Below are 23,659 nucleotides of genomic sequence, written 5' to 3' on the forward strand. Positions count from 1 at the left end.
CAACCAGACAGACAGACAGACAGACAGACAGAATGAGCTCCGCCTGTCTCGTCGCGCACCAGACGCGCTTCGGCGTCGCTCCGAGCTCGTACCCGGGGACGCACTGCAGCCTGCGGGCCGAGCGCAGGTAGGAGCCGCGCACCGTGGGGCGGGCTGGGGGTGGAGGGTCGGGACGGGTCGGGACGGGTCGGGACGGGTCGGGACGGGTCGGGACGGGTCGGGGGGTTAGGTGTTACAGAACATGCACTTTAATCCAAAACCTCCGTGCGTGTCACCGCAGACAGTATTGGCGCGAGTCCGGCTTGAGAACAAATGAGATAAGAACACATTTCATGTCCCACTGGGAATAAACAAAACATTTGTCGTCGGATAAATTAAAAATAATGCATTATTTTGTTAAACCTGTATTTTTTTTCCTCAATTTAAAATGTGCATCTTAATTTCCAGCCGATAATTGTTATAATTGAGATAAAGATTTTAAAAATGTAAACATGCGGCAAAGTTGAGGGAATAAACCCACGTGTTCTGTTGAAGCGCTACGTGTCAGTGTTTTAGTAAAATTCACTTTTCTTCATTTTAACTCGTCTCTCCTCATTTTCGCAGTCGCGCGCCGCTCTGGAGACCGTGGCTGGGCACGCGCACGGACGCGCGGGGCGCGCGCGCAAGGAGCGCGCTCTCGCGGGTGAGTTCCCCCCCCCCCCCCCCCCCCCCCCGGGCTGCGGCCGTGCACTGCGCATGCGCGTGTCGGGAAGGCCCCTGGTGACCTCATCGATCACGTGGCGGCCTGACGCGGTGTTGAAGTACTTGTTACAAGTAGTACTTGTTACCTTTCATTTCTTGTACTTGTACTTAAAGGTGCAGTGTGTGGGATCTACGGTACGGACTTGGCAGAAACTGAATATAATATTCACAAGTGTGTTTTAATTAGTGTATGATCCCATGAAAATAAGTATTGTCTTGTTTTCGTTACCTTAGAATGAGCTGTTTTTATCTACACGGGGAGCGGGGGCGCTTCACGGAGGCCGCCATGTTGCGCCGCCATGTTTCTTCTACAGTGGCCCAGAAGGGACAAACCAAACACTTGGCTCTAGAGAGGGACTTTCGCGTTTTTTTGTTTTTGTTGCGGCCACCGTCTTCTCCACGGAGGCCGCTGCGTTGCACTGCCGTGGGGAGCCGGGGATTCAGCTGGTTGCGTCATCAGGCTGAGCCTGTGACCCGTCGGTCGCGGTGGCGGTCGCTGTGACAACAGTTGGTGTTTGGAGGTGACACGTGTACGGTGGCACCATATGGCCTCAGCCTATTAGCACCTAGCAGCTCATGTTAGCACCTAGCAGCTCATGTTAGCACCTAGCAGCTCATGTTAGCACCTGGCAGCTCATGTTAGCACCTAGCAGCTCATGTTAGCACCTAGCAGCTCGCGTTAGCGCCTGGCAGCATGCTAACACTTCACACCAGCGCAGGGAACCAGTTGAGACCCTTTGGCACTGAAACTGATTTTTAAGCAACTATTTCCAGCATCGAACCTTTGGGGTGAATCCATCTATGACTCCGTGAACTCCACACTGGTGCTAAACCCCCCCCCCCCCTGTCCACAGCCTTACTCCCGACCAGCGCCCCCTGGTGGAATCTCCTTCGACGGGAAGCTCCAAGCCTTCCAGCACCCCGTCAGGTCAGTACGGCCCCCTGGGAGGACCGTCCGCCATGGAAGTGCTCTGGCCTGAAGGCGGCGATCGATCGATTGATTAATTGATTGATTTCCTTCCTGCTTCTCCCCACGCAGGCTCTACTGGCCCAGGTCCAAGTCCTTCGACTACCTCTTCAGCGATGGAGAGGCGCTGCTGAGGAACTTCCCCGTCCAGGCCACCATCAGCTTCTACGACGAGTCCGACAGCGAGGACGAGGAGGAGGAGGAAGACGAGGAAGAGGAGGAGGAGCAGAAGGAGGACCTCGTCAAGCCCACGTCCCAGCTCACCTCCTACAACTGAAGGACCTGTTGGACCTTCTACGCCTTTCAATCCAAGGATCCAGCCTCGAAAGGGTTCACGGACAGACCAGAACGGAAATATTTTGGTGTAATTTAATTCTGCTGGAAAAGCGGTCGCGTGACTTCCAGACAAAGTATTGATTTTAACATTTTCAAATCAATACAGCGATGTCAACGATAGATTGAATAGTATCGGACTGTGTTTTCGTTGTTTTTAACCCCAGTCCTGCTAAGAAGACACGTGACTCGGGTCACATGACTCCAGTCCCATATTGGGATTCTTGCGGTGTTTACGGGACCTTCCGACGGTCACACCATGTGACACGTTGGCATTTCAATATCAATTATAACTCTGTAAAAACGCTGTACATAGAAACATATTTATATTTTTATACAGATTTTATACTTGTTTTCTGCAACGACACAGCACTGCCTGGAACAAGGTTGTTGTTTTTTTTTTTATTAAATATAATGATGTTATTAAATATATTTTGCCGAGTTTGTGTATTTTGGTCTTCCTGGTTTGAATTCTTCATTGAGGTGTTTGGATCCAGGCAGAACTATCCGTCTGCACACACACACACACACACACACACACACACACACACACACACACACACACACACACAGAATACAGAATTAAATAATCTTTTAGTCTTTGATTCCATCAATCTTTAACTTAAATTCAATCCATGTCATTTCGCACCCCCCCAAAAAATTATATAAATATATTGATAAATATATCGAAGTGTGGGAGTAAATATAAATAAATACATATATAAATAAATACATATGTAAATAGAGAATATGAAAACAAATATACCATAAGAAGAATAAATAAATCAAATACAAAAAACAACTGTATGAAAAGGTCAACTACAAAAATAAAGATAAATAAAAAAATACTTGTGTAATTATCTGATGGTCATGGTTCTTCCAAGTCTTCCGTATAGACAGTTTGGCAACGGCAAAACAAAAAACCAATAAGAACGCTGACCAACTTTCTAATTGCTGCGTACCTGTGGCGGAAAATTAAAGAACTACTGTGAAAAAAAACACACCTAGCCCTGACACCATCCCTGCAGCAACCTAAACATCCCTGCTAGCCTAGCACACCACAAGAAAAGGTGCTCCACAGTCTCTCTATCCTGGCAGAACGGACAGCCCTCTCCTCTACATGGATCCAGGTGCGCCACGTGCCTATTGGTGGCTATTATCCCATGCACCACCCTCCACTGGAGACACCGCGTCCTTTTACTGATGGGGGGCTAGTACATGGAACGGCAGCTGCTCATGGGGAAGAGTCCGGGCCGAATGAGTCTGTCCATCTGAGGCCTTCGCCCCTCAGAGAGAGCGCAGGTGTAGCACCTTGGTGCAGATGTGGTAGGCCGTTCTCTTTCCCACTGTCTCCAAGCCGTCCAGGTGTGGAGTTGTGAAGGACAGGAGTTGCCCCCTCTGTCCATCCCTCCGCAGCAGGCCAGACTGTCAGAGAGGGGAACATGTACTCATACTCATCATCCCAGCAGTCAGCTATGGTACAGTCCTCAATCATCACTCTCATTGGTCTGGTCAAGGCTACGCGCACCTCCTCCAGCAGTCTCTGCAGCATCCTCCCAGAATGGATCCCCGTTTGTTCTCCCAGCCTCGCTGTCGGTGTTGTAGTCTGGAAGATAACAGACTCTGGGCTCGCAGGCCGGCGTTAAAGAACAGTGGCTCCTTAATTCACGTTCTTGGTGTAGGGCTGGCCTCACGCTGGGCCTTGAACACCTGCCAGGACTGGAATACAGATTTGCAGAAAGGTGTCAACCCGGTCATGTTCATTTCTTGCTGCTGGAGGAGGAACAGGTGTTTGTCGTAACCCAGCTGGCCAGCCCTCCTCAGCAGTAGCCTAGCAGCGTCCAGCCAGCTCAGTCCTGGGGTGTAGAGGAGCTTTTGTACCAGGAGCCTGTAGCAATTGCTCGCCTGACCAGAACAAACGGGAATGGTGTTCTGGATCTTCTCTATCAGGCCCTTGGTGGAGTTAGGACCCACAGTTTATGCCACAGGGTTGTAGCCACCAGGTTGTTGGCCACCACAACTCTCCCCCTGTAGGGCAGCACCCATTCCCACCTGGAGAGTCGGGCTGTCACCTTCTCCAGCAGACCCTCCCAGTTTTTCTCCTGAAACTGCTCTGAGTTTAGATGCACCCCGAGCACTTCCATCCATGTCCTTCCCACCTGAGACGACCTTGCATTCCTCCACCTGCGGGGACCCCATTCTTCTCCCAGTTTACTTTTTTAGACGAGGCCCCTTGATAGATTTTAAGGCAGTCTGCGAGTGAGGTAACATCTCCCTGGCTCTGGACGAAGACGTTGATGTCATTGTCGTAGGCTGAAACTGTGATGGCCTTGCTATGTGGTAGTCCCGGTGGCGAGAGCCCCGTTAGTCTGTCCCTGATCTTGCACAGTAGGGGTTCTATGGCCGAGGAGTAGAGCTGGCCGGACATGGTGCAGCCCTGTCTAATCCCCCTCCCTACCGTTATGGGACAGCTCAGACACCCCCCCGCCCCCACCCATTGACCATACACGATGCCCCACTGTACAGAAGCCCTACAAGTGAAATAAAACCCTCACCAAAACCACTCAGAACAGAAAATAAATAACGGTGATCAATCCGATCAAAAGCCTTCTCCTGATCTAGTGAAAGTACACCCAGAGTGTTTACGTGTCAAAAATGTCCCTCATTAAAAATAAATTGTCTGTGATGGTCCTGTCAGGGATGCAGTAGGCCTGGTCTCTGTGCACCACCAGCCCCAGGCGTTCACTAAGCCTGTTGGCCAGCACATTGGAGAGCACCTTCTAGTCGGCGCAGAAGAGGACTACAGGCCTCAAGTTTTTGAGGAGCGCCAGGTCTCCCTTCTTGGGCAGGAGAGACAGGGCGACCTGACGATAGGAGGCTGTCAGGGAACTCCTCCCCACTCAGCACCAGAAGTGCCTGAGAAACTCAACGGGAAGCCGGTTCACTCCTGGCGCCTTGCCCACTGCCATCTGCCCCACTGCAGCGTTGAGTTCCTCCAGGGTGACGGGGGCATCCAGGGCGATCCACTCCTCCTCTCCTGGCTGAAGGAGCCCCTGAAGGAGCTATGCGGTGGATTCCTCCTCGCAGTCCTCCGCTCTGTAGAGCGGCCGCGTCCACCGCCCTGGTGGAGGGCAGCACCAGCGACGACACCTGCACGAACAGGCCGTCCACCGAGACGCCACTCTCCACCAGTTGGGCCGCGAGGCGCCCCTGCTTCACAAAAAACCACCACCGCCCCGCTCGTTCTAGCGGCGGGAGGCCCCGACCTCAGGGGCCACAGCCTCCAGGACCCGCTCCGCACTCACACCGGGGTCTGACTGGACCCACGCTCAGGGCGGCAACACCCGACGCCAGCAGACAACAAAACTAAACAATAAACTAAAACCGGACAATAAATTAAGACAAATGTTACACGACAACACACAGACTACTACGGCCTGAAGAAAGAAGAGAACAGACAGTGAACTGCTTTAAGTGTGTGGAACAAACACATTACCACGCTCCCAGCTCACATGTCCGACTCCTCAGGGAGAGAGAGGGAGAGAGGGGGGGGGGGTTGATGGAGGCTTCGGTGGTATATAAGGAGAGTTTTTAAGGAGGAAGGTAAAAAGGAAGAGAAGACAGAAAAGAGAAAGATTGTCTTACTGGAAAAGATAAAGAGAAGGAAACAAAACACCCCCAGTATAATAACAATGTAGTACAATAAGTATAGTATAAAAACAGTAAAATATTAATATGTATTACATTATTAATATACTGATATGGCAATAAAATCACGAATACGCCTAACATAACTTGACCTAGTAAAATCACTGGGACTCGCGCCAGGAACTCTGGGTAATGTAGTCTTATGGACCAAGGTGTGGCTTGGCGGACAATGGCCTGATTCTTCCAGCCTGTTGCTACCGACACAGCGGCTCTTGAAAAAGAACACCTAAATCGGATAGAAACGGGAAAGATTCATCGGTTTACGGTGGTATTATCTTCTCAACGCGGCGATTAATTCTTCAAAAAGCTTATATTCGTTTAGAGACCAACGGCGCCGGTCAGGACAACTACACTTCCCAGCGGCCTTTGCTCCCACGGGGGCGTTCCTCCGCGGGCTCTGACATCATATCTATGCTGTGATTGGTCAACCGGCGGGAATCCTCGCTCCGGATTGGCTGACCGCTCTGTCAGTAAAGAGTGACTCAGCGGCTCTCCCTCCGTTATGAAGCAGGGAGGCTGCTCTGCAGCGGGAGCCGCCAGGTAGGACCTTTTTCTGGGTTATCTTATGGGTTTAGCTCCGCTCCCGGTGGGTCCTCCGGGCCCTCGATGCCTTGATACTTCCAACACGTCTAGTCCTGTAAAAGATGATGAAAATTATACCAAAACGGCTCTCGGCAGAATCTCTGTCTGTGACTCCACATGAATATTGATTAATTGTTATATTCCGTTATAGAAGCAGGACAATCTGAGCTCATCAGGCCACTTCTTGCCTAATAAACTAGTTTATTACATTTTGTATGTGGTTAAAAATGTTACTGTGCCGTTTAGAAGTAACTGGAAACTATTTATTTGCTCCAATTATTTCCGAATGGGGGCATCAGATCCAAGCCGTGTTCGTGAGTCCAGACACAGTGGGGAAAAAAACCCAAAACAGTTTTAACATGTGCGATGGAGACTGTGTGGAAAGATGCGATTGATTAAGTGTTGACAAATAGAGGATACATAGAAAGAGAGGGGGTGTGTGTGTGTGTGTGTGTGTGTGTGTGTGTGTGTGTGTGTGTGTGTGCGTGTGTGTGTGTGTGTGTGTGTGTGCGTGTGTGTTCGCTCGCGTGTGCGTGTTTGCGTGTGTGTGTACGTGTGTGTGTACGTGTGTGTGAGCCCTCGGTCATCCTGATATCAGATCGATTACTCAATACTGCCGTCTCATCTTTTTTTATCATTATCATTTTTATCACATCGTCGTGACACAGTTTTATTGTAAAACCCGAAGGTTTCTCACAATATCAGCCGTATTACAGACGTAACATACATTTCATTGTAATATAATAACGTGTGACGTCATATGATCGCTGAGTATTTTGTGTTTTTTTTTGGGATAAATTGTAGTTTATTTTGGTCTGGATTCTCTCCGGCTCTCGCGCGAATCTCCAGTCTCTGTTGCCATGGAAACCCCCCCACCTCCATCTATATTTATAACTGGAATGTAGTTTCCATCTTACACTGGAGATAAAACCAAACAGTTGAGGGAGAGGAGGGGGGCAGGCAGGGACAGACAGACAGACAGACAGACAGACAGACAGACAGACAGACAGACAGACAGACAGTTGTTCTCCATCACGACTCTCATCACTCACTTCTGACTTGTTCATTAAACTCATAAATAATTCCTTTTCCATATACATAAGCATATTCCTTCTATCTATTCCATTTTATCTCATTTTATTTTATTGTATTTTATTTTATTCGATATATCTTTACTTTATTCTATAAGTATTCGACTTACTGTATTAAGTTTTAGGAGTCAGTTAGTTGGTCTATTAGAAATAAATTTTTCCTAGGACATATTGTGTGTTATCACCGGGTGCGTTGCATTACATTTCACTGCATATATGTATTAAAGTATGTATATGTATGTGACGAATAAACCTCTTGAATCTTGAATCTTAAAGGGGACCTGCTCCTTTTTACACAAGTAAATATAGGTCTCTGTTTTTAAAAAAATGTAAAAAACAAAAGATGTTTTTGAATTTTCTTTTTTGCTGACAATACCACTCAGATGATGCATTCCAGCCATTCTAACATGCTTCTAAAACCATCCTATTCCATAACGGGCTGTTTCAGTGGGTGGAGCCACGAGACCCCTAGTTCTGTGAGCCAATTGGGTTTGAGCACAACTTCAGGGTTTCGTGGTATTTACTCTGTAAAATTTGACTGATTTCACCTCATCCGTCCACCAAAATCAATTTCTGAACAAATTGGATGCGAGAAATAAACAATCCAGTTGCTGAATCTTCACTCATATTAGTTCTAAAAGGCCTCATGTAAAAGTTTGTTCCGAATTTCGCTGCTGTGCTCCAGGCTTGTGAGAGACACAGCACCGCAAGTGACACAAAATAGATTGATGAAAATCTGAATAATTCCTTCTTGTTCCTTCTGTTTTCTGCCTCCAGGTGCATTGTGGGACGGTTAGCGTGTAGCTGCACAGTAGTATGGCTGCAGGTGAGACGCCAACTCCAGATCATCAATCATAATAAATAACAATAATCATAAAACAACCAGCTGATAATGGTAGGTCCAAACCAGTAGCACCAGCAGTAGCCAGTAGTAAAACAGAGCTGTCTCTGTCATGAAATAATAGTTGATTTAAGTTTAAATTGTCATAAAAAATAATTACGATTGACAATTTAATTGTCTTTTTTGTTCATTTTATGCCATTCTCACAGTATAACGTCATAACAGTGGAATAATTCACATCCACCTCATGAAGAACAGACATAGTTTGACATGGACAGTTACATTTGGCATCTCATTCACTTCATTTTATTAGTTGCAGCATTTCTAATTGGTTTTTTTTCTAGTCAATTACAAAAGCATGACTACTTTGCCATTTGTTTAAAATTCCAAAAGTGTCATTATGGAATCTTGACAAATTTACAAAATGCTAATGTAATAATACCAATATATGTGGTGCTGCAGCCTTCCTGGACGTGCGGGACGCCCACTCCGTGCTGCGGCGCCTCCCAAGGGCCAACGGCTTCCTGGAGGAGCTGCGGCAGGGAGACATCGAGCGTGAGTGTGGCGAGGAGAGCTGCAGCTTCGAGGAGGCCAACGAGGTATTCGAAAACAAGGAGCGCACGGTGAGAGCACATACACGTGGCCGTGCACCCACCCAAGCGCACGCTCATCCAGTTGAATGTACATCAGTCTTAGAACTGTCCTTAAAGTCCAAAAGAAAACGTCAACACAGCATGACACAGTGAGATTCAGAGTGTCTGCATACTGGATGGTACACTGCATACTGGATAGTACACTGTACTGGTTAATACACTGTACTGGATAGTCCAGTGTGTACTGGATGGTACACAGTATACTGGATAGTACACTGCATACTGGATTGTACGTGGTGTGCTGGATAGTACATTGCATACTGGATAGTACACTGTAATGGATAGTACACTGCATACTGGATAGTCCACTGTATGTGATAGTCCAGTGTGTACTGGAAAGTACACTGCATACTGGAAAGTACACTCCATACTGGATAGTACACTGCACACATAGTATATGGTGCACTGGATAGTCCAGTGTGTGCTGGATAGCACACTGCGTACTGGATAGCACACCGTGTACTGGATAGTCCAGTGCGTACTGGATAGTACACTGCATGCTGGATAGCATAGTGTGTACTTGATAGCACACTGAATACTTGATACTACACTGTGTACTATGCATATTATATATTACCATGGAAACAGGTACAGTGTCAGTGAGTTCTGCTGCTGCAGCTATGATGACGCAAGTTAAAAGTTGAGGAAGTGCTTAAATTGGACGTACTGGTTATAAAATCATTTTAAATTCATATTCTGACTCAATGTATTATTTTATCTAGTAAGTAGTGTGTAATAGGTAGGAAAAGGTGCAGCCAGACGGTCATTATCACTAAATCACCCCCTTCGTAGTGATACCAGGCCTGATCACCCTGTCGGGGGTTATTTGGGGATAATGACCGGCTGGATGGCCGTTATCCCTGACTTATCGGTTTGCTTCAGAGGACTTAACCCAGTGTTCCTCTCAGATGGAGTTCTGGAAGACCCGCAGCATCTACACGGTGAGCAGCGGTGCTGACGGCCGCTCAGAGCGGGCCGACACAGTCTACATGGTGGTCCCTCTGCTGGGCGTGGCCCTGCTCGTCATCATCGCGCTCTTCCTCCTCTGGAGGTGTCACCTGCAGAAGGCCACGCGCCGCCGGCCCGCCTACACCCAGAACCGCTACCTGGGGGCGGGCCGCTGCCCCCACAGCCTGCCCCGGGTCCTGGTGCACCGTGAGGCCGATGCCACGCAGGACCACGTCTCCCGGCCCACTGTGGTGGTGAGTGGACGGGGCCTTCACCGTAGCTAGTTGGAGATAATAATAAATATAGCTGCAGACAGCAATACGCAGGATGAATTTTAGTTGTGTGAGTGAGGAATTACATTTTGAAGCGTTGATGTCTCTCTGTGACTAATTACAATTTCAAGGGTTCAAGTTTTCCGCATGTTCCTAGTACATGAACACATCATTCATTCCCACAATTTGGTGGACTCAACTCGACGTTGTCACGAGTTTCTGTGGATTCATGTTTTTTTGATGGGTTACTTTTCCATGAAACCGGAAAATAATTGACATTTTTACGTGACTATTTCAATCTTTAGGGTACTATTTTCTCTGATTCGATCCAAGAATAAAAAACCCATCATGCACTCGCTGATTTGTCCTGTTCCGGACACTTTTAGCCCAAAGAATTCTGTGAATAAAAAAATAAATACAAATATTAATAATATAAATACAATTGGGGATCCATCCCGTAGGACTAATAATAGTAATAATAATAATAATTCTTATTATAATAACAATAACATAAATAATAATAATACAGCCAATAATTTCACTGGTTTAAATTTTACATTGATTTAGCTCCATCACATTGATTTACGGTAAGTGCATGACAGTCATTTAGATATCAGCTGTATCAACACTCTTGGACTTTGTAACAGATAGTGGATTTCAGACAGGAAGTGATGTGTGTGTTTGGCATGTGTCTATCCCGACAGGTGAGTGGGGTGGAGCGGGGTGGTGGGGTGGGGCGATCGGGCGGTGCGCCCCCCCAGCAGAACCAGCGGTCCCTGTACGTGCAGGACCCGCCCCTCTCGGCGGCGTCCCGCCTCTCGGGCTCCACGCCGCCCCCTTCCTATGAGGAGGTGACAGGACGCCCTGAGAGCAGCGGCGATGAGAACTCCGCCCCCTCTGGCCCCGCCTACTGCGACGCCCCGCCCAAGTACGAGGAGATCATCAGGGGGACGTGAGTTTGAGGGTCCCGACCCGGCTCCTTTTCCTCCTCCTTTTCTTCCTCTTCCTCGTCCCCATCGTCTCTCTTCGCTCCTCCTCCCGCCTCCGGCCGGACCTGGAGTGCTTCCTAGCAACCAGCTGACGCCAGACCGCTTGCCCAGCATTGCCACGGAAACACAACAAGGCAAGGAGTGAAGAAGATCACTTTGCAGTGTTACTAGCTATCGGCTAACGGCAAGCTAACCAGGCAGGATGGAAGCAGGCGGAGCTTGGGGAGGTCACCGATGGATCCTATCGGATCGTTTCATTGGTCCATCCAGACGGCCTCTGCTGCATGGTCCAATCAGAAGCTGAAGTGGAGATCAGATCTACATTCCAGACGCAGCGTCCTGTGGGAGCTCCACCTTCCTGTAGGGGGAAATGGACCTCCACCATCTGCTGGGGGAGCTCCATCCACCTCCTGGGGGAACCTCACCCACCTGCAGAGGGAACTGGAGCTCCATGCACTTGCAGGGGGCGCTGGAGCTCCACCCACCTGCAGGCGGCACTCCCTCCAACTGCTCCACAAAAAAAGTAATGCGTGCCAGCGACGGCCTTATGGCAAAACCAGATCAGTGCCATGACGATGAAACCCAACTTGTTTGAACTGGTTGGAACTGGTTTGTGGCCAAACAGACTTTACCCACAATGCACTGTTCTGCTCCACCGCTGCACCGCTGCTGCTTTCTCCACCTGCCGACCAAGCGGCCTCTCCACCTTTAGATTTCTGCAAATGAATCCACTCAGAGAGAATGACGATGCACACATTCGCTCCGTCACCATCAGGACATTTAAGTTGATAGTTAATTTTAATACAAATAATTGTGATTATCAATTTAATTGTTTCTGTTTTATTTTATGGCACAACAACAACAACAAAAACAATTTAACAATAGAAACGGCTAAACACAGTTTACCATCGACGATCAAGTTTGAGGAAGAGTTGGTAGGCAGCAGAATTTACCACGATGACGTTTTACTGTTTTTTGTTTTTCTTTTGACGGGTAATGTGATCTGGTGATCTTGCAGTTTGTTTTCATTTATTTTCTATTTATTGCCTTTTGTGATGACTTGTCACTCGTTCACTCTGAAGCTTTTCCTTCCAGGTCGAGGGTCTGGACAATGTTTACCTCTTATCACTGTACAGCGACACACACTGCCAAAATCTACAGGAGCCCACATGTGCCAAACTGCCCAATCAGCTGAACTGAAATGTGTAAAAGCTGTTTACAGCTTCTACACACACACACACGCACGCACACACATATCAAATGCCTTTGTGTGAAAACTTTATTGTGTGTCTTTTTTATTAGGGGAAATTTAATTTTAGAATTTGATTGTGTTCAGAAACCATGACAAGCGCTTTGTGGGAGTTTGTGTCAGAAGTGTTCATGAGCAAGACGCTGGAGTTGAGTAGGTCTAGCAGGGCCACAGGGTTAATGAAGGCCCCGAGAGGTAACCAGGGCCCGACCTGTCGAGCAGCACCACAGCAGCAATCTGCCTGTTGGTACTGATTTATATAAATGTTTCTCCATCTTGTCTCACTGATACCTGATCCATACGCACTATAGTGTGTGTGTGTGTGTGTGTGTGTGTGTGTGTGGCATTGATATGTAATCATATACTGTCTGCATGCTAAATATAATGTAAGTTCACCTGCAAAACACCTCTATGCTCTATCTATCTATCTGTCTGGCATCTCTACACTATGTGCCTGTGTTAACTGTGTGTGTGTGTGTGTGTGTGCGTGCGTGCGTGCGTGGATGTGTGAGTGTAGTTCTATCTTCATTTATCTGGGAAGCAGCCACACCGTTTCTGCTTAAAGTCATTACTAACAATGATCTGGTTTTCTTTCGTCTTTATTGACCCCGTGTTCCGACTTGTGGTTCAGTCACCACTCCAACAAAGTGCCGCTTTCCTCGACTCCTCTGTTTGTAAAGCACTGATTATTACTTTGTAAACATATTAAATTGTGTTTTAAGGATAAATGAATGTGTACGGTGTAGTTAATTCATTCCTCATCTGACAACCCAAGCTGTGGAACGGAAACCTGTGGTCACAGTTTAAACCGATTAAATACAACGATGTTTGATGAATTTCGACTCACAGAGTGAGAGGACAATTAAAAACAAGATGTATCCACTTTGGATTTACAGAACAGACATAAGGATTTTTGATTTGTTTTGTTTCGACCGGAACGTTCAAATGCACAACATTTCAAAAGGCAAAAATCCAATTAAACCCAATACATGAATAAAAAAATGAAATGAAATGGCGTCAATAAAGTAGACGAATCCATCAGTCATTCTTCTCTCCATATTTACGAATTAGACTTTTCTTGATTACGTCAATGCACGTGACGTTTTCCTTCCTTTATTTCACGTGTTACATCTTCGTTAGTTTCCGGTGACGTCGAGTCACCGGCAGTTGACGCCGGATCGGCGTGCCTACGCGTTGACGTCACTTCCGCTTCGCCGGCGCCCGCCCCGGAGGAGCCGCGCACGTCGCCTCGAGGGCGTCGCTTGACTCGCTCCAAACGCTCTGACGCCTGGACCCGAGGCTCCGGCCAAGGAGCCGCTCGCAGCCCTCAAGTCCCGGCGCTTGTGGAACTTTTCCCGAATGTAAAGCGGCCTTCGAGCGGGTTTTCCTCCCCCCGCCCCCCGCGACACCTTGAGCTGATCCTCCGCCGCTCAGGTGAGATCGACCTGAGTAATTGGAACCGAATCCAACAGAATCGGCTGTTTGATGGCAACTGACCCTCATGAGGACGAACCAAACTGCAGGTTGTGGTGTCGGTGTTTTAGAGCCAAGACGGCTCATTTGGAACAGCTCTCAACGATATGATAAAGTCCACAACTTATGCTAATAAAGTTAATTAATCAGTCAAACTGTGTTCGTTTATGGGTTTAACATGTTTTCTACCGGGTGTCATTTCAGGAAACGCTGCTAACTTGACTGGCAAAAAGGAATTTGAATCATTTAATAATTGAGGGATAATATCCCATGTAATTATAATCCATTTTTCAATATTTAAGCTTTTCACACCATTTTTTTGAGTCAATCAGTGAACCAGGAAAACACATTTTGCTTGGTAATTTCTAAACATAGGGAGGTATACCCTGTTATTTATTTAACATAATACATATTTGGCTATTTCTGTTTTGCATTTTTGGGTATTTTTTTGCTTTGGTTTCATTATTTTATTTTTAGGACTTAATGTTTTTAATGCTAATTGTCTGTAGAGAAACGAACAAATCCAAGCGGAATAAACAGATTCTGATTCTGAAAAGTGTTTAAAAAAAAAACGATGGTTGAAAATAGCCCAAATGTGGTTTCCCATCCCAGGCAACTGTTATTTTTGAGCCCTGATTCAGGAGTAATGAGCAGCTGGTTAAAATGTCCCATTTTCCCCTATATTTTATAGGGTTTACATTTAGTCATTTAGCAGACGCTTTTATCCAAAGCGACTTACAATTGTTCAAAGACCGACGGACGCAGCCATCAGGAGCAATTAGGGGTTAAGTAGGGTTAATAGGGTAACTGGTATAACTAATAAGATATTTAAGGCCCCAGTATGAAATGAGGCAACCTTGTTGTTTTTGTGCAGGTTTTTATTATTAGGAGTCCACCCCTAATACAACTCATGTTATTGTTCGGGAAAATATTCTCTGAATTTTGAAGCCTAAAACTATCTGGAACACCAACTTCGGCAAATCCCACGAACACGGGTTGACGTCTTGTTTCATCGGCATCGATCCACATACGGAGCCGATATTAGCGAAAAACCGACCAAATTTTTAGCAATATTACACAGACGAGACAGTACACCTGACGCGGAAATATGTCCAACCGGGCTCAAACGATCTGGAACACATACTTGGGCATGAGCTTGAAACGTGGCTGAGATGTCACAAGCAGACATTCAAACCATGGGACCATGGTTTGAATTTCATCCAAATCGATACACGTACGGAGCAGATATTAGTGAAAAACCGAACAACTTTGACCCAAAATATTCAGTAGTTCTGGTTAACTGACACGTCATATGTCTCTCTAAAATGACAAAGATGACATTTACAGTAAGACTCTTTATGATCATATTATCATCATATTATTAAATATAAATGTACAGGTTCTGATTGAGAATGTCCAGTTGGACCGTGTCCAGTGTGCGGTCTAGGCTCGGTCACTCTGTAGTCTTTTTTTTTTAGATGTTAACAAACTATAGATTTATGTGTGTATTGATATAGCTTCTTACCTGGTAGATATTTTGAATCCCTGGTCCACATTTCTGTTCCGCATTAATGGAAAAAAGAATACAACCTAATTAGAACTAGCTAGAAAAGAATTCTTAAATTTGACAGTGCATCCCACAAACACTGAAATGTGCGACTGAGTGATGCGTTCAAGATCCAGCGAGGCGTCGGAAAAATAAAAGCTGGGCAGTGGTAATTATGTACAGGAATACCACAACGTTAATTGTATTTCATGAAAATTTAACTTGAAAATGTAATCCAAGGAAAAAACTCGACAAATAACGTGTTGGCCCAACACTGCACCAAACGGCCACCCGTCACTGAGAGTGCCCATACTGCGTTCAAGTAAACTCGGAAAATCGTACTGCGTTTCAGAGAACCCGGGAAACTAAAACAAACCCAACATGACCAAACTGGACCCTGTGTATTTCTGCCTGCACTTATTATTATAATTATTATTAGGGGTCCAGTATGAAGTGCAGGAAGATCCACATCGGACTATATCTGAAGGAGTAGTTTGTAAAAAAAATAAAATTAAAAATTAAAAATTTCTGTTAACTCCGTTGAGGTTCCAAGCTAGCTAATACCAAAAGGTCACATGAAAACCCTGCAGACTACTGATTGGTCACAGAGAATCTTCACTGTGTCATTGCATCACTGCGTCATCATTGCGTGACACGGGGCACTGTTTACCCTAGAGTTTTTTTCAGGCCTTGTGGTACATACCGAAAAACCTCCAAACAGATGAGGTGAATATTGGCGCGGTCAGCTGGCGCAGCAGAAGGCAGAAGGCAGAATGAGGAAGGTTTCTGCCAGACAAATTGAGTTTTTATTTTTGAAAAAAATACTGTTATCATTGGGAGGTTTGTTCAATAACATTCAAATTATGCCCTAACAGTTGATGACTTGAAAATTATACTGACTGTCATTTGCATCCACTATTTAGGAAAATCAGAGAAAAATATCATTTGCATAATAATTTGGAACGCAGTGTATATTCAAGACTTAAAACAAAGAAATCACAGGTAAAGGACGACTTAATAAGCTGCATTAACTGCATAAAAATAAGCTGTGTAACCAATGACCTTTGCAAAAACAATCGCACACATCATGAACATAGCGTGCATGATTCATTGCTGAACTTTATCTTCCTTGGCTTGGAGAAAAAGTTCACCATGGCATTAGGATATGGGCATTTTGCCACAGGAAGCCCATTTATTGAAATCTTCATTGTTTAGTAACTGAGTTGTAGCCCAATACCTTGTTGATGGTGGAGAAATCACGTTCACAGTTCACACTGCCCACAGGAACAGTGAGCGTAATTTAAAGTGACTCTGATCAGGGATACCGTGGTCACATGTGGTATAGAGCTGATTACCATGATAACCGCAAATAAAAATTAATATGCATGTATTATGCATTTTATCTTGCTGAACAAAATGTGTAAGTATCAAACTTTTGTTTTGTCACAGAGCTTATTTTCTGCAGTAATCCAAAATCCAATGGAAAAATCAATTGTCATTTTTGTCGAGGGAACCAGGGCAATTCTAACTTCTGGGTTGGCCTACAAAAATGTCATCCCTGCAGAACTCTATAACTTTCGAAACGCTGGTTGTAGAAACTCTAGAAATTCTGGCATCCATGAATCCCTTGGGATATGCCGTGTCTATTGCGCGTAGCGCCGGCCATTTGCGTCATGATAGATTGTCCGCTATTTCAAATTTTGTCCTAAACGGTTTTATCCTAACTCCTCCTACAGATACAGCCCAATTGAAACCAAACTTGGATGACAGCATGTCTGGACTACCTCAAATTCGATTTGTCCAATGGACCTTTGCTATGCCCCATAGTTTGGGCCCCATTTAATTTTCAAAGTTTATAAGAAATTTCGGGGCGGGGCCTATTTCACATATCTGCCTTAACTCATCAACACATTGTGCTATCATCATCCAATTTGGTAGTTTATTTCATCTATAGGTGGCACTATGGCAATCGTATAACTTTCAATGGCCATTTTTTTTGATTTGAATTTGGTCCAATGTTTACCAAAATTGGACCACAGCATGTCTGAACTTCCCCAAATACAATTTATCCAATGGACATTTGCTTAGTTTACAAAAGATGTCTGTACGGGGCCTATTTCACATAAACGGCATTGTGCTATCATTATCGACTTTGGTAGATATGTACAGGATATGACTCTGAGGCACTGTGAAAAATCTGGTGTACTTTGGTGAATAGGTGGCCCTACGACAAGCGTATAACTTTTAATCAATATCTCATTTGCCCACCATTTGCATAATTTTTCAGATTTTTCTTTATTTGGTCTGCAATTGATCCCATTGTTGGCATTGGTGCAATTGCTGGCGACTAAGCTGGACCCCATGCATTGCTGCCTGCAGTGATGTGTTTTCTTTCTCATTTTTAATGATTAACAAGAGTAAATAATGAAAACACCATTACAACAGTGATAAGCCATCTATGTTGCCTGTCTGCGTAAGATACTAGGATGGGTAAATGAACTCATTTTAAAATGTTGCCATAACTTTTGATGTAATTCTAGATTCAGGACTACATACATCTGGTCTAGGTATGTGGTTATGGTAATGTCATGTTATCGTTATTTAAACGCCTTTAAGGAGCAGTAAAGTAATGCAGTTTGCTGAACTTTTAAAGTTTCAGGCTGGGATATTGGCAACCCTATTATAATATTCCTACTGTTTAAATATCTTATGAGGGCACCGACGGTCATCCCCAAAATATTTTGAAATTATCAACATTGAGATATTTATCAAAATATGTTGTGATATTTGTTTTTGTCAGTATTGCCAACCCTATTCACTTGTAATTCAGGCGACTGACACATGATCGGCTTGGAGCTGCTTTAGCATCCTCACGTTGCTATGGAAACGTATCGGCTGACCTGCTTGAAGTTCTTCCACTTTGGAAAACGGTGTTTCCCTTTGTCTACTCTTCTGGGGATGTGTTTATTTATTTTATTTACCATGTTTAAAGGTCTGGTTGTCATGGCGTCCTTCCCCCCGCACCCGGAGAGAGGGTCCCGGATCCGAGACCCCACCTTCACCGAGGCCATCAGCAAGAACATGCGCATCCCCGAGCACCTGAGCGCCGGGCCGAGCCAGCGCTGGGGGGCGGAGCCTCGGGAGCCGCCGCCTGCCTACAGCATGCACGTCCCCGATAGGCTGACCTACACGGGTGGGTGTGGTGGGAAGTTTCTGGGCGCTGCCTCTTGTGTGGTGTCCCAATCTTGCTGATATTCTGCCTTTTCCATTTCATCCCACATTGACAGGCAAAAAAGATAAACATTTTAAGAGCAATCTTTATTATCGGGTCTGTTGGGAAATACTGCAATATCTCGGGTGGGTCCGGATCAGATCTCAGGAATTTCCCCGGGCGAATGGGGTTGTGGTCCGGATTTTGGGACCCTGAAGACCCATAGTTGACGGGCCAACGGAGGGGTCTGTAGGTTGTGATGCCACGACCTCAACAGCACTCGTCTGTATCATAACATTTGGTGTGTGTGGGTTGGTTGTGGGTTCTGAACCTGATCCTCCCCCGGTAAGGTGCTGACATGAGTCCCAGGCCGATGTTCTCCCCGGCTAAGGCGGCGCTCAGCCCCCCCTTTGCCCTGGAGCCGTGCTGGGAGTCCAGAGACCCAGAGCTCTTCCCCAGGGAATCCGTGCAGGTCAGAGTTCCCAGGAACTGAGGTTTTCACGTCGCAACTCGTACGCAATTCTACTGTCGATGTTAGGTTTCCAAAACCTCAACTCTGTGTTGCGCCCTGGTGGATCGGCCTGCGGCTCCATCTTGATGCGGAAGAAACAAAATGGAGGACCTTCCTGTTGAGCTTGGTCAACACTAGTGGTGAAGCTCTGGTTCTCATGTTTAAACGTTAATTCTGATTTCATTGTTTTTGTTGGTTATTCATAGTGACCAGCGATGGAGGGAAAATGTCTAATTTCTCGAGAACATAATTACAATGTTTTATCATTGAGAGTCTTGAGTAAAAAGGCAAACTAAATATATTCTGGAAACACGTTTATTCCTGTTGAAAATGAGATTCTGACACCGTCGTCAATCAGAAGTTTGAAATTTCTCAATGTATCGTCACTCGGTTGTCGTGGATACGCCGTCCACCAGGGGGCGCTGTGTCAGCGCTCCATCACAAAGCCAACAGACCAAACGTAGGATGATTGTGTACGAGGTGCATCAGCAGAGCAACTTTGTCATGATATATGTATTTATTATTATTAATAATAATTATTGTTCTGTCACTCGGTCTCAGAGCCCCATGAGGAGGTCCTACAGCGACCAGGGCTTCGGCAGGACTCCGCCTGGAACCCCCACCCACCCCAGAAACGCCCTGGTGGTGCAGAGCCCCCCACCCAGCTCGTAAGTAATGTAATACGACCCGCTGACCACTGAGCCACGCGGGGATTCGAACCCCCGACCCCGACCTCTTGCTGTGATGGTTTTGTCATCTGAGTGGATGAGGCGATCACAGGAGGAGAGCTGAGACTTAAAATATTTTTTTTTTATCACAGTGTTATCTTAAGTGAAGGAAATATTAAAAATAAAACATATTGAGATGAAAATATATGATGAAAACAAATTATGGGAAGCAAATAAAGAAATCTAATATAATTAGTATAATCCATGAACAGACTAGTGGTCATTGATAGTGAAATACTGACGTTAGGCAGCAGAGCAGGAAAAAACACTGAACGTGACTCAACGTGTACTTTGTGAGCAGAGCGCTGCAGTGGCAACTGGAACAGTTACTGATTTCCTTCCACACCGTAAGGCACTTCTCTTTGGACTTTTCTGTTTGGCATCTATTTGAGGGCAGGTAGTAGACCTTCTAAATTATTAGAATAAAATAATAATACGCAACAAGTGTGTGACCTCCTTTCTCAGAAAATAACCAGGCGTGGCTTGGCCAAGGCTCCCACATTACCCACAGTGCAATCTGTTAAAGCGACAGGCCCCCAAATCCAGCAACATGACATTCGCTTGACACCCGTGAACGACAGTTGGACACAGTCAAGTGGGCGGTGGCAAGACGGGGCCCACACCATCGGGCCCCCCAGCCTTCATAGAAAACCCGTCTGACGCGCACAGAGGGGCCCCTCTGAGCTACGTGGTGTTTGTACCTTAAGACTCATTTATGTCAATATCAAGAAAAAGTTGTTTCTCAAATCCTGAATGTTTTATTCCGTAGAGAAGAACTATGTAACAGCAATGCAATCTGATGTAGAGACGCCACACACACACACACAACCTTTATTACTGTCAGAAGGTCAGAAGAGAGGCCCAAAGTCCACTTCGTCATTGATGGCTGGATACAAAATTTGACTGTTTTAATTCTACCTTCTCTGATGGACGCTTTAATGTGTCCATCTTTTTTCTTTTTTTGAGATTATCATTACTAATCCTGGTTGTGCATTCTTATTTGAGACGCTGCCAGACAAGTCATGGTGTCAGAATTGACATTTCTCTGTGTGTTTATACGTCATGATGGTCTCGAAATCAGTGAAACCTTTGGTTTGTGGAACATTACAATGATTGCAATTAATGCACTTATATTTTCCTGTGAGTCTTTTTAAGCTGACTCTCTTGATTATCCAGCGGGAGATAATTGTGGTTTGAGTAGGTTTGAGTTATAATTTGTAAGATAATGATTTATAGTTATTTATAGTCATGACATCTGAAAAATCAGATGCATGCAGTACTGCGTGCTGCCTGCAGGGGGAGCAGCGTGTCCGTCGCCTACAGAGCAGCTTCCAATTGAGTCCTGATTGGTGGGAGGAGCTAGAAGCCCCAGGGGATTCTGGGTAAAGAAACCGAGTGATGGAAACTTGTTTTCTCTTCAGTATGAGATTGGTTTGATCTGGGTTTCCTGTCACATGACCCTCCCTTTCCTCTCTTCCTTCCTTCTCTTCCTTCCTTCCTTCCTCCAGTCTTGTTTCGGGTCTTCCTCGTCCTCCTCCCGCCCCGCCCGGCCTCCCCTCCGCTCACTCTGTTCTCCGTGCCGCCGTTCTGTTTGGCCTGCAGGCATCGCAGGGCCTGGTGCAGGCGGTCAGCGGCAGGTCAGGCTGCTGTTCGACCGGCTACACATTGGGAATGCAGACAGACAGAATGCATGCGGAGCTGTCTCTCTGCTTCTGAGTGCGGACCGGTGGTGATGGGTCCAGACTGCAGTGTTCAACACCCTGCACGCGGACGCTTCCTTGTTTCCTTCTTTCATCCGTCCATGGAGCGCTTCAGCGGCTACCTGACGTTGTGCTGCTGAGGTTCACGAGCACGAACGATGGCAAAAAGAGGGAAGGGCGAAGTTTTCCAAACCACACATGTGAAAATGTTTGAACAAACTGCCTCTGAAGTCTGTGCGACGAGAACCTCAGCAGATGAGTTGACGCTCATCTCATCCTGCCTGCAGCGCTGCACGCTGTCTGCCTGCTCTAAACATGCAGTCTGCCTGCTCTAAACATGCAGTCTGCCTGCTCTAAACATGCAGTCTGCCTGCTCTAAACATGCAGTCTGCCTGCTCTAAACATGCAGTCTGCCTGCTCTAAACACGCTGTCTGCCTGCTCTAAACACGCAGTCTGCCTGCTCTAAACACGCAGTCTGCCTGCGCTAAACACGCAGTCTGCCTGCGCTAAACACGCAGTCTGCCTGCTCTAAACACGCAGTCTGCCTGCGCTAAACACGCAGTCTGCCTGCGCTAAACACGCAGTCTGCCTGCGCTAAACACGCAGTCTGCCTGCGCTAAACACGCAGTCTGCCTGCGCTAAACACGCAGTCTGCCTGCGCTAAACACGCAGTCTGCCTGCGCTAAACACGCAGTCTGCCTGCGCTAAACACGCAGTCTGCCTGCGCTAAACACGCTGTCTGCCCGCTCTAAACACGCTGTCTGCCCGCTCTGAACACGCTGTCTGCCTGCTTCACTTGACGCGGAACGTCCAGCCTCTGCTGCGTCGCCCCCTGCTGGCAGCCTGCTGCACTCCGCCATGCAGTGGCAGGACGTGGGACAGACTGTTTGTCCTTCTGTCTCTGGAATGCAGGTTCGGTGCCCCGCCGACACCGGGGCCGCCCGCTGCTCCAGTCAACACGGAGTCGTCCAGGAAGAGGTGATGAGGGGGCGGAGCCTCTGAGGAATCTTTATTGATCGAACTTGAATTACTGCTGAGATAAAACTCCTCACTACCAGTTCTGAAATCTCCCTTTTGTTGTGAACACTGTGAGCTCTGACCTCATACTTTGTACTGTCGTATATTTATGGTACTTTGTGATTTGCTGCAAATATTATTAGTATTCCTTCTGTAATGAATCCTTCCATATAAGCTGTTCTGGAATCTGTGTGGATGTTCAACCGCACAGCGCCCCCTGTGGGTGAAACTCATACTGTTTTTTTTTTTTTATGGACCCCTTTCTCTCTCTCGCCCTCCCTCCCTGGCTCGCTCGCTGTAGGGGTGTAGACAGCTGGAATCAGGAGGATGAGGGTGGAGCTGCGGTGGAGATCATCATCCTCAGGAGACAGGTAGACCACTGTGTACCTTAATTACCCCCCCCCCCCCCGTGATGTAGTATCTCGTTGAAGTATTTGTCTGTTGTACCGTTCCCTCTCCAGGTGATGAAGATGAGCCGGCGTCTGGCCTCGCTGGAGCGACAGAACACGGAGCGGAGGAGCACGGAGCTCGCTCTCTTCTCCCTCCTGCTGTCGGCCGTCCTGCTCAACTGCTGGCTCTGGATCCGCAGATAACGCAGTACAACACACACTTCCGGACGTGATGGCAACCATTTCCCTTTTAAATTAAACTTGGACCCGGTCATACATGAATTGAAATGGAGAATCTCTGTATCGGATCGGAATTCGTTCCGTAAAATATTTTTTTACGATGACTCAGATGACTTTACTTAAAAGTTGGTACATTTCTCGTTATGTATAAAACGTCCGTACATTCTGAACAAGACCCAGCGCGACACGTCCTCCGTCTTTACTTCCTCGTCTTCTACGTTAGGTCAGGGGTTCTTAAACAATGTGAACAGAATAATAAACCCCCTGCAGCACCTCCAGGGACCCCAGTTTGGGACCCCTTGTGTTACGATCTTTAGGCTTCTTTTAAATCATTTAAATATGAAGTTACAAACAAACTCTGTTGCTGTGCAGTTTATTAATAAAAATATTTTCTATGTACCAAGTTAGAGCATCTGTTTGTTTTTTTAAACTGTTTAATGACTCTTTAACTTAAGTTAGTATTCAAAAG

General features: G+C 46.3%; 3 protein-coding genes across 4 annotated transcripts; all 3 read left to right on the forward strand.

Moving 5' to 3' along the window:
- Nucleotides 1–16: 16 nt before the first annotated feature.
- ripply1 (ripply transcriptional repressor 1) lies at nucleotides 17–2,272 on the forward strand. Its single transcript, XM_080013161.1, has 4 exons — nucleotides 17–127; nucleotides 604–682; nucleotides 1,596–1,669; nucleotides 1,781–2,272. The coding sequence occupies exons 1-4, from the start codon at nucleotides 33–35 to the stop codon at nucleotides 1,983–1,985; spliced, it is 453 nt and encodes a 150-aa protein (XP_079869287.1). The 5' UTR covers nucleotides 17–32; the 3' UTR covers nucleotides 1,986–2,272.
- A 3,977-nt stretch (nucleotides 2,273–6,249) lies between these two features.
- prrg3 (proline rich and Gla domain 3) lies at nucleotides 6,250–13,096 on the forward strand. Of its 2 annotated transcripts, none has more exons than XM_080014359.1 (5): nucleotides 6,250–6,289; nucleotides 8,200–8,248; nucleotides 8,726–8,886; nucleotides 9,825–10,118; nucleotides 10,841–13,096. In XM_080014359.1, the coding sequence occupies exons 2-5, from the start codon at nucleotides 8,239–8,241 to the stop codon at nucleotides 11,090–11,092; spliced, it is 717 nt and encodes a 238-aa protein (XP_079870485.1). In that variant the 5' UTR covers nucleotides 6,250–6,289; nucleotides 8,200–8,238; the 3' UTR covers nucleotides 11,093–13,096. The 2 variants fall into 2 exon arrangements, with proteins under 2 accessions (XP_079870485.1, XP_079870486.1); XM_080014360.1 differs by lacking the exon at nucleotides 6,250–6,289 and adding an exon at nucleotides 6,620–6,645.
- A 497-nt stretch (nucleotides 13,097–13,593) lies between these two features.
- Nucleotides 13,594–23,591, forward strand: LOC307239747 (mitochondrial fission factor-like). Its single transcript, XM_080013297.1, has 8 exons — nucleotides 13,594–13,808; nucleotides 18,386–18,586; nucleotides 18,955–19,076; nucleotides 19,677–19,783; nucleotides 21,352–21,480; nucleotides 22,457–22,522; nucleotides 22,863–22,932; nucleotides 23,023–23,591. The coding sequence occupies exons 2-8, from the start codon at nucleotides 18,397–18,399 to the stop codon at nucleotides 23,152–23,154; spliced, it is 816 nt and encodes a 271-aa protein (XP_079869423.1). The 5' UTR covers nucleotides 13,594–13,808; nucleotides 18,386–18,396; the 3' UTR covers nucleotides 23,155–23,591.
- The last annotated feature ends 68 nt before the right edge of the window (nucleotides 23,592–23,659 follow it).

Source organism: Zeus faber, assembly GCF_960531495.2.
Source record: "Zeus faber genome assembly, chromosome: 14".
In the NCBI taxonomy this organism is placed as follows: domain Eukaryota; kingdom Metazoa; phylum Chordata; class Actinopteri; order Zeiformes; family Zeidae; genus Zeus; species Zeus faber.

Coding starts and splice junctions, on each gene's coding strand:
- ripply1 (XM_080013161.1), top strand. CDS start 33: ATGAGCTCCGCCTGTCTCGTCGCGCACCAGACGCGCTTCGGCGTCGCT. Junction 683..1,595: donor CAAGGAGCGCGCTCTCGCGG/GTGAGTTCCCCC, acceptor CCCTGTCCACAG/CCTTACTCCCGACCAGCGCC. Junction 1,670..1,780: donor GCCTTCCAGCACCCCGTCAG/GTCAGTACGGCC, acceptor CTCCCCACGCAG/GCTCTACTGGCCCAGGTCCA.
- prrg3 (XM_080014359.1), top strand. Junction 8,887..9,824: donor TCGAAAACAAGGAGCGCACG/GTGAGAGCACAT, acceptor TGTTCCTCTCAG/ATGGAGTTCTGGAAGACCCG. Junction 10,119..10,840: donor TCTCCCGGCCCACTGTGGTG/GTGAGTGGACGG, acceptor CTATCCCGACAG/GTGAGTGGGGTGGAGCGGGG.
- LOC307239747 (XM_080013297.1), top strand. CDS start 18,397: ATGGCGTCCTTCCCCCCGCACCCGGAGAGAGGGTCCCGGATCCGAGAC. Junction 19,784..21,351: donor CAGAGCCCCCCACCCAGCTC/GTAAGTAATGTA, acceptor TCCTTCCTCCAG/TCTTGTTTCGGGTCTTCCTC. Junction 22,933..23,022: donor TCATCATCCTCAGGAGACAG/GTAGACCACTGT, acceptor TTCCCTCTCCAG/GTGATGAAGATGAGCCGGCG.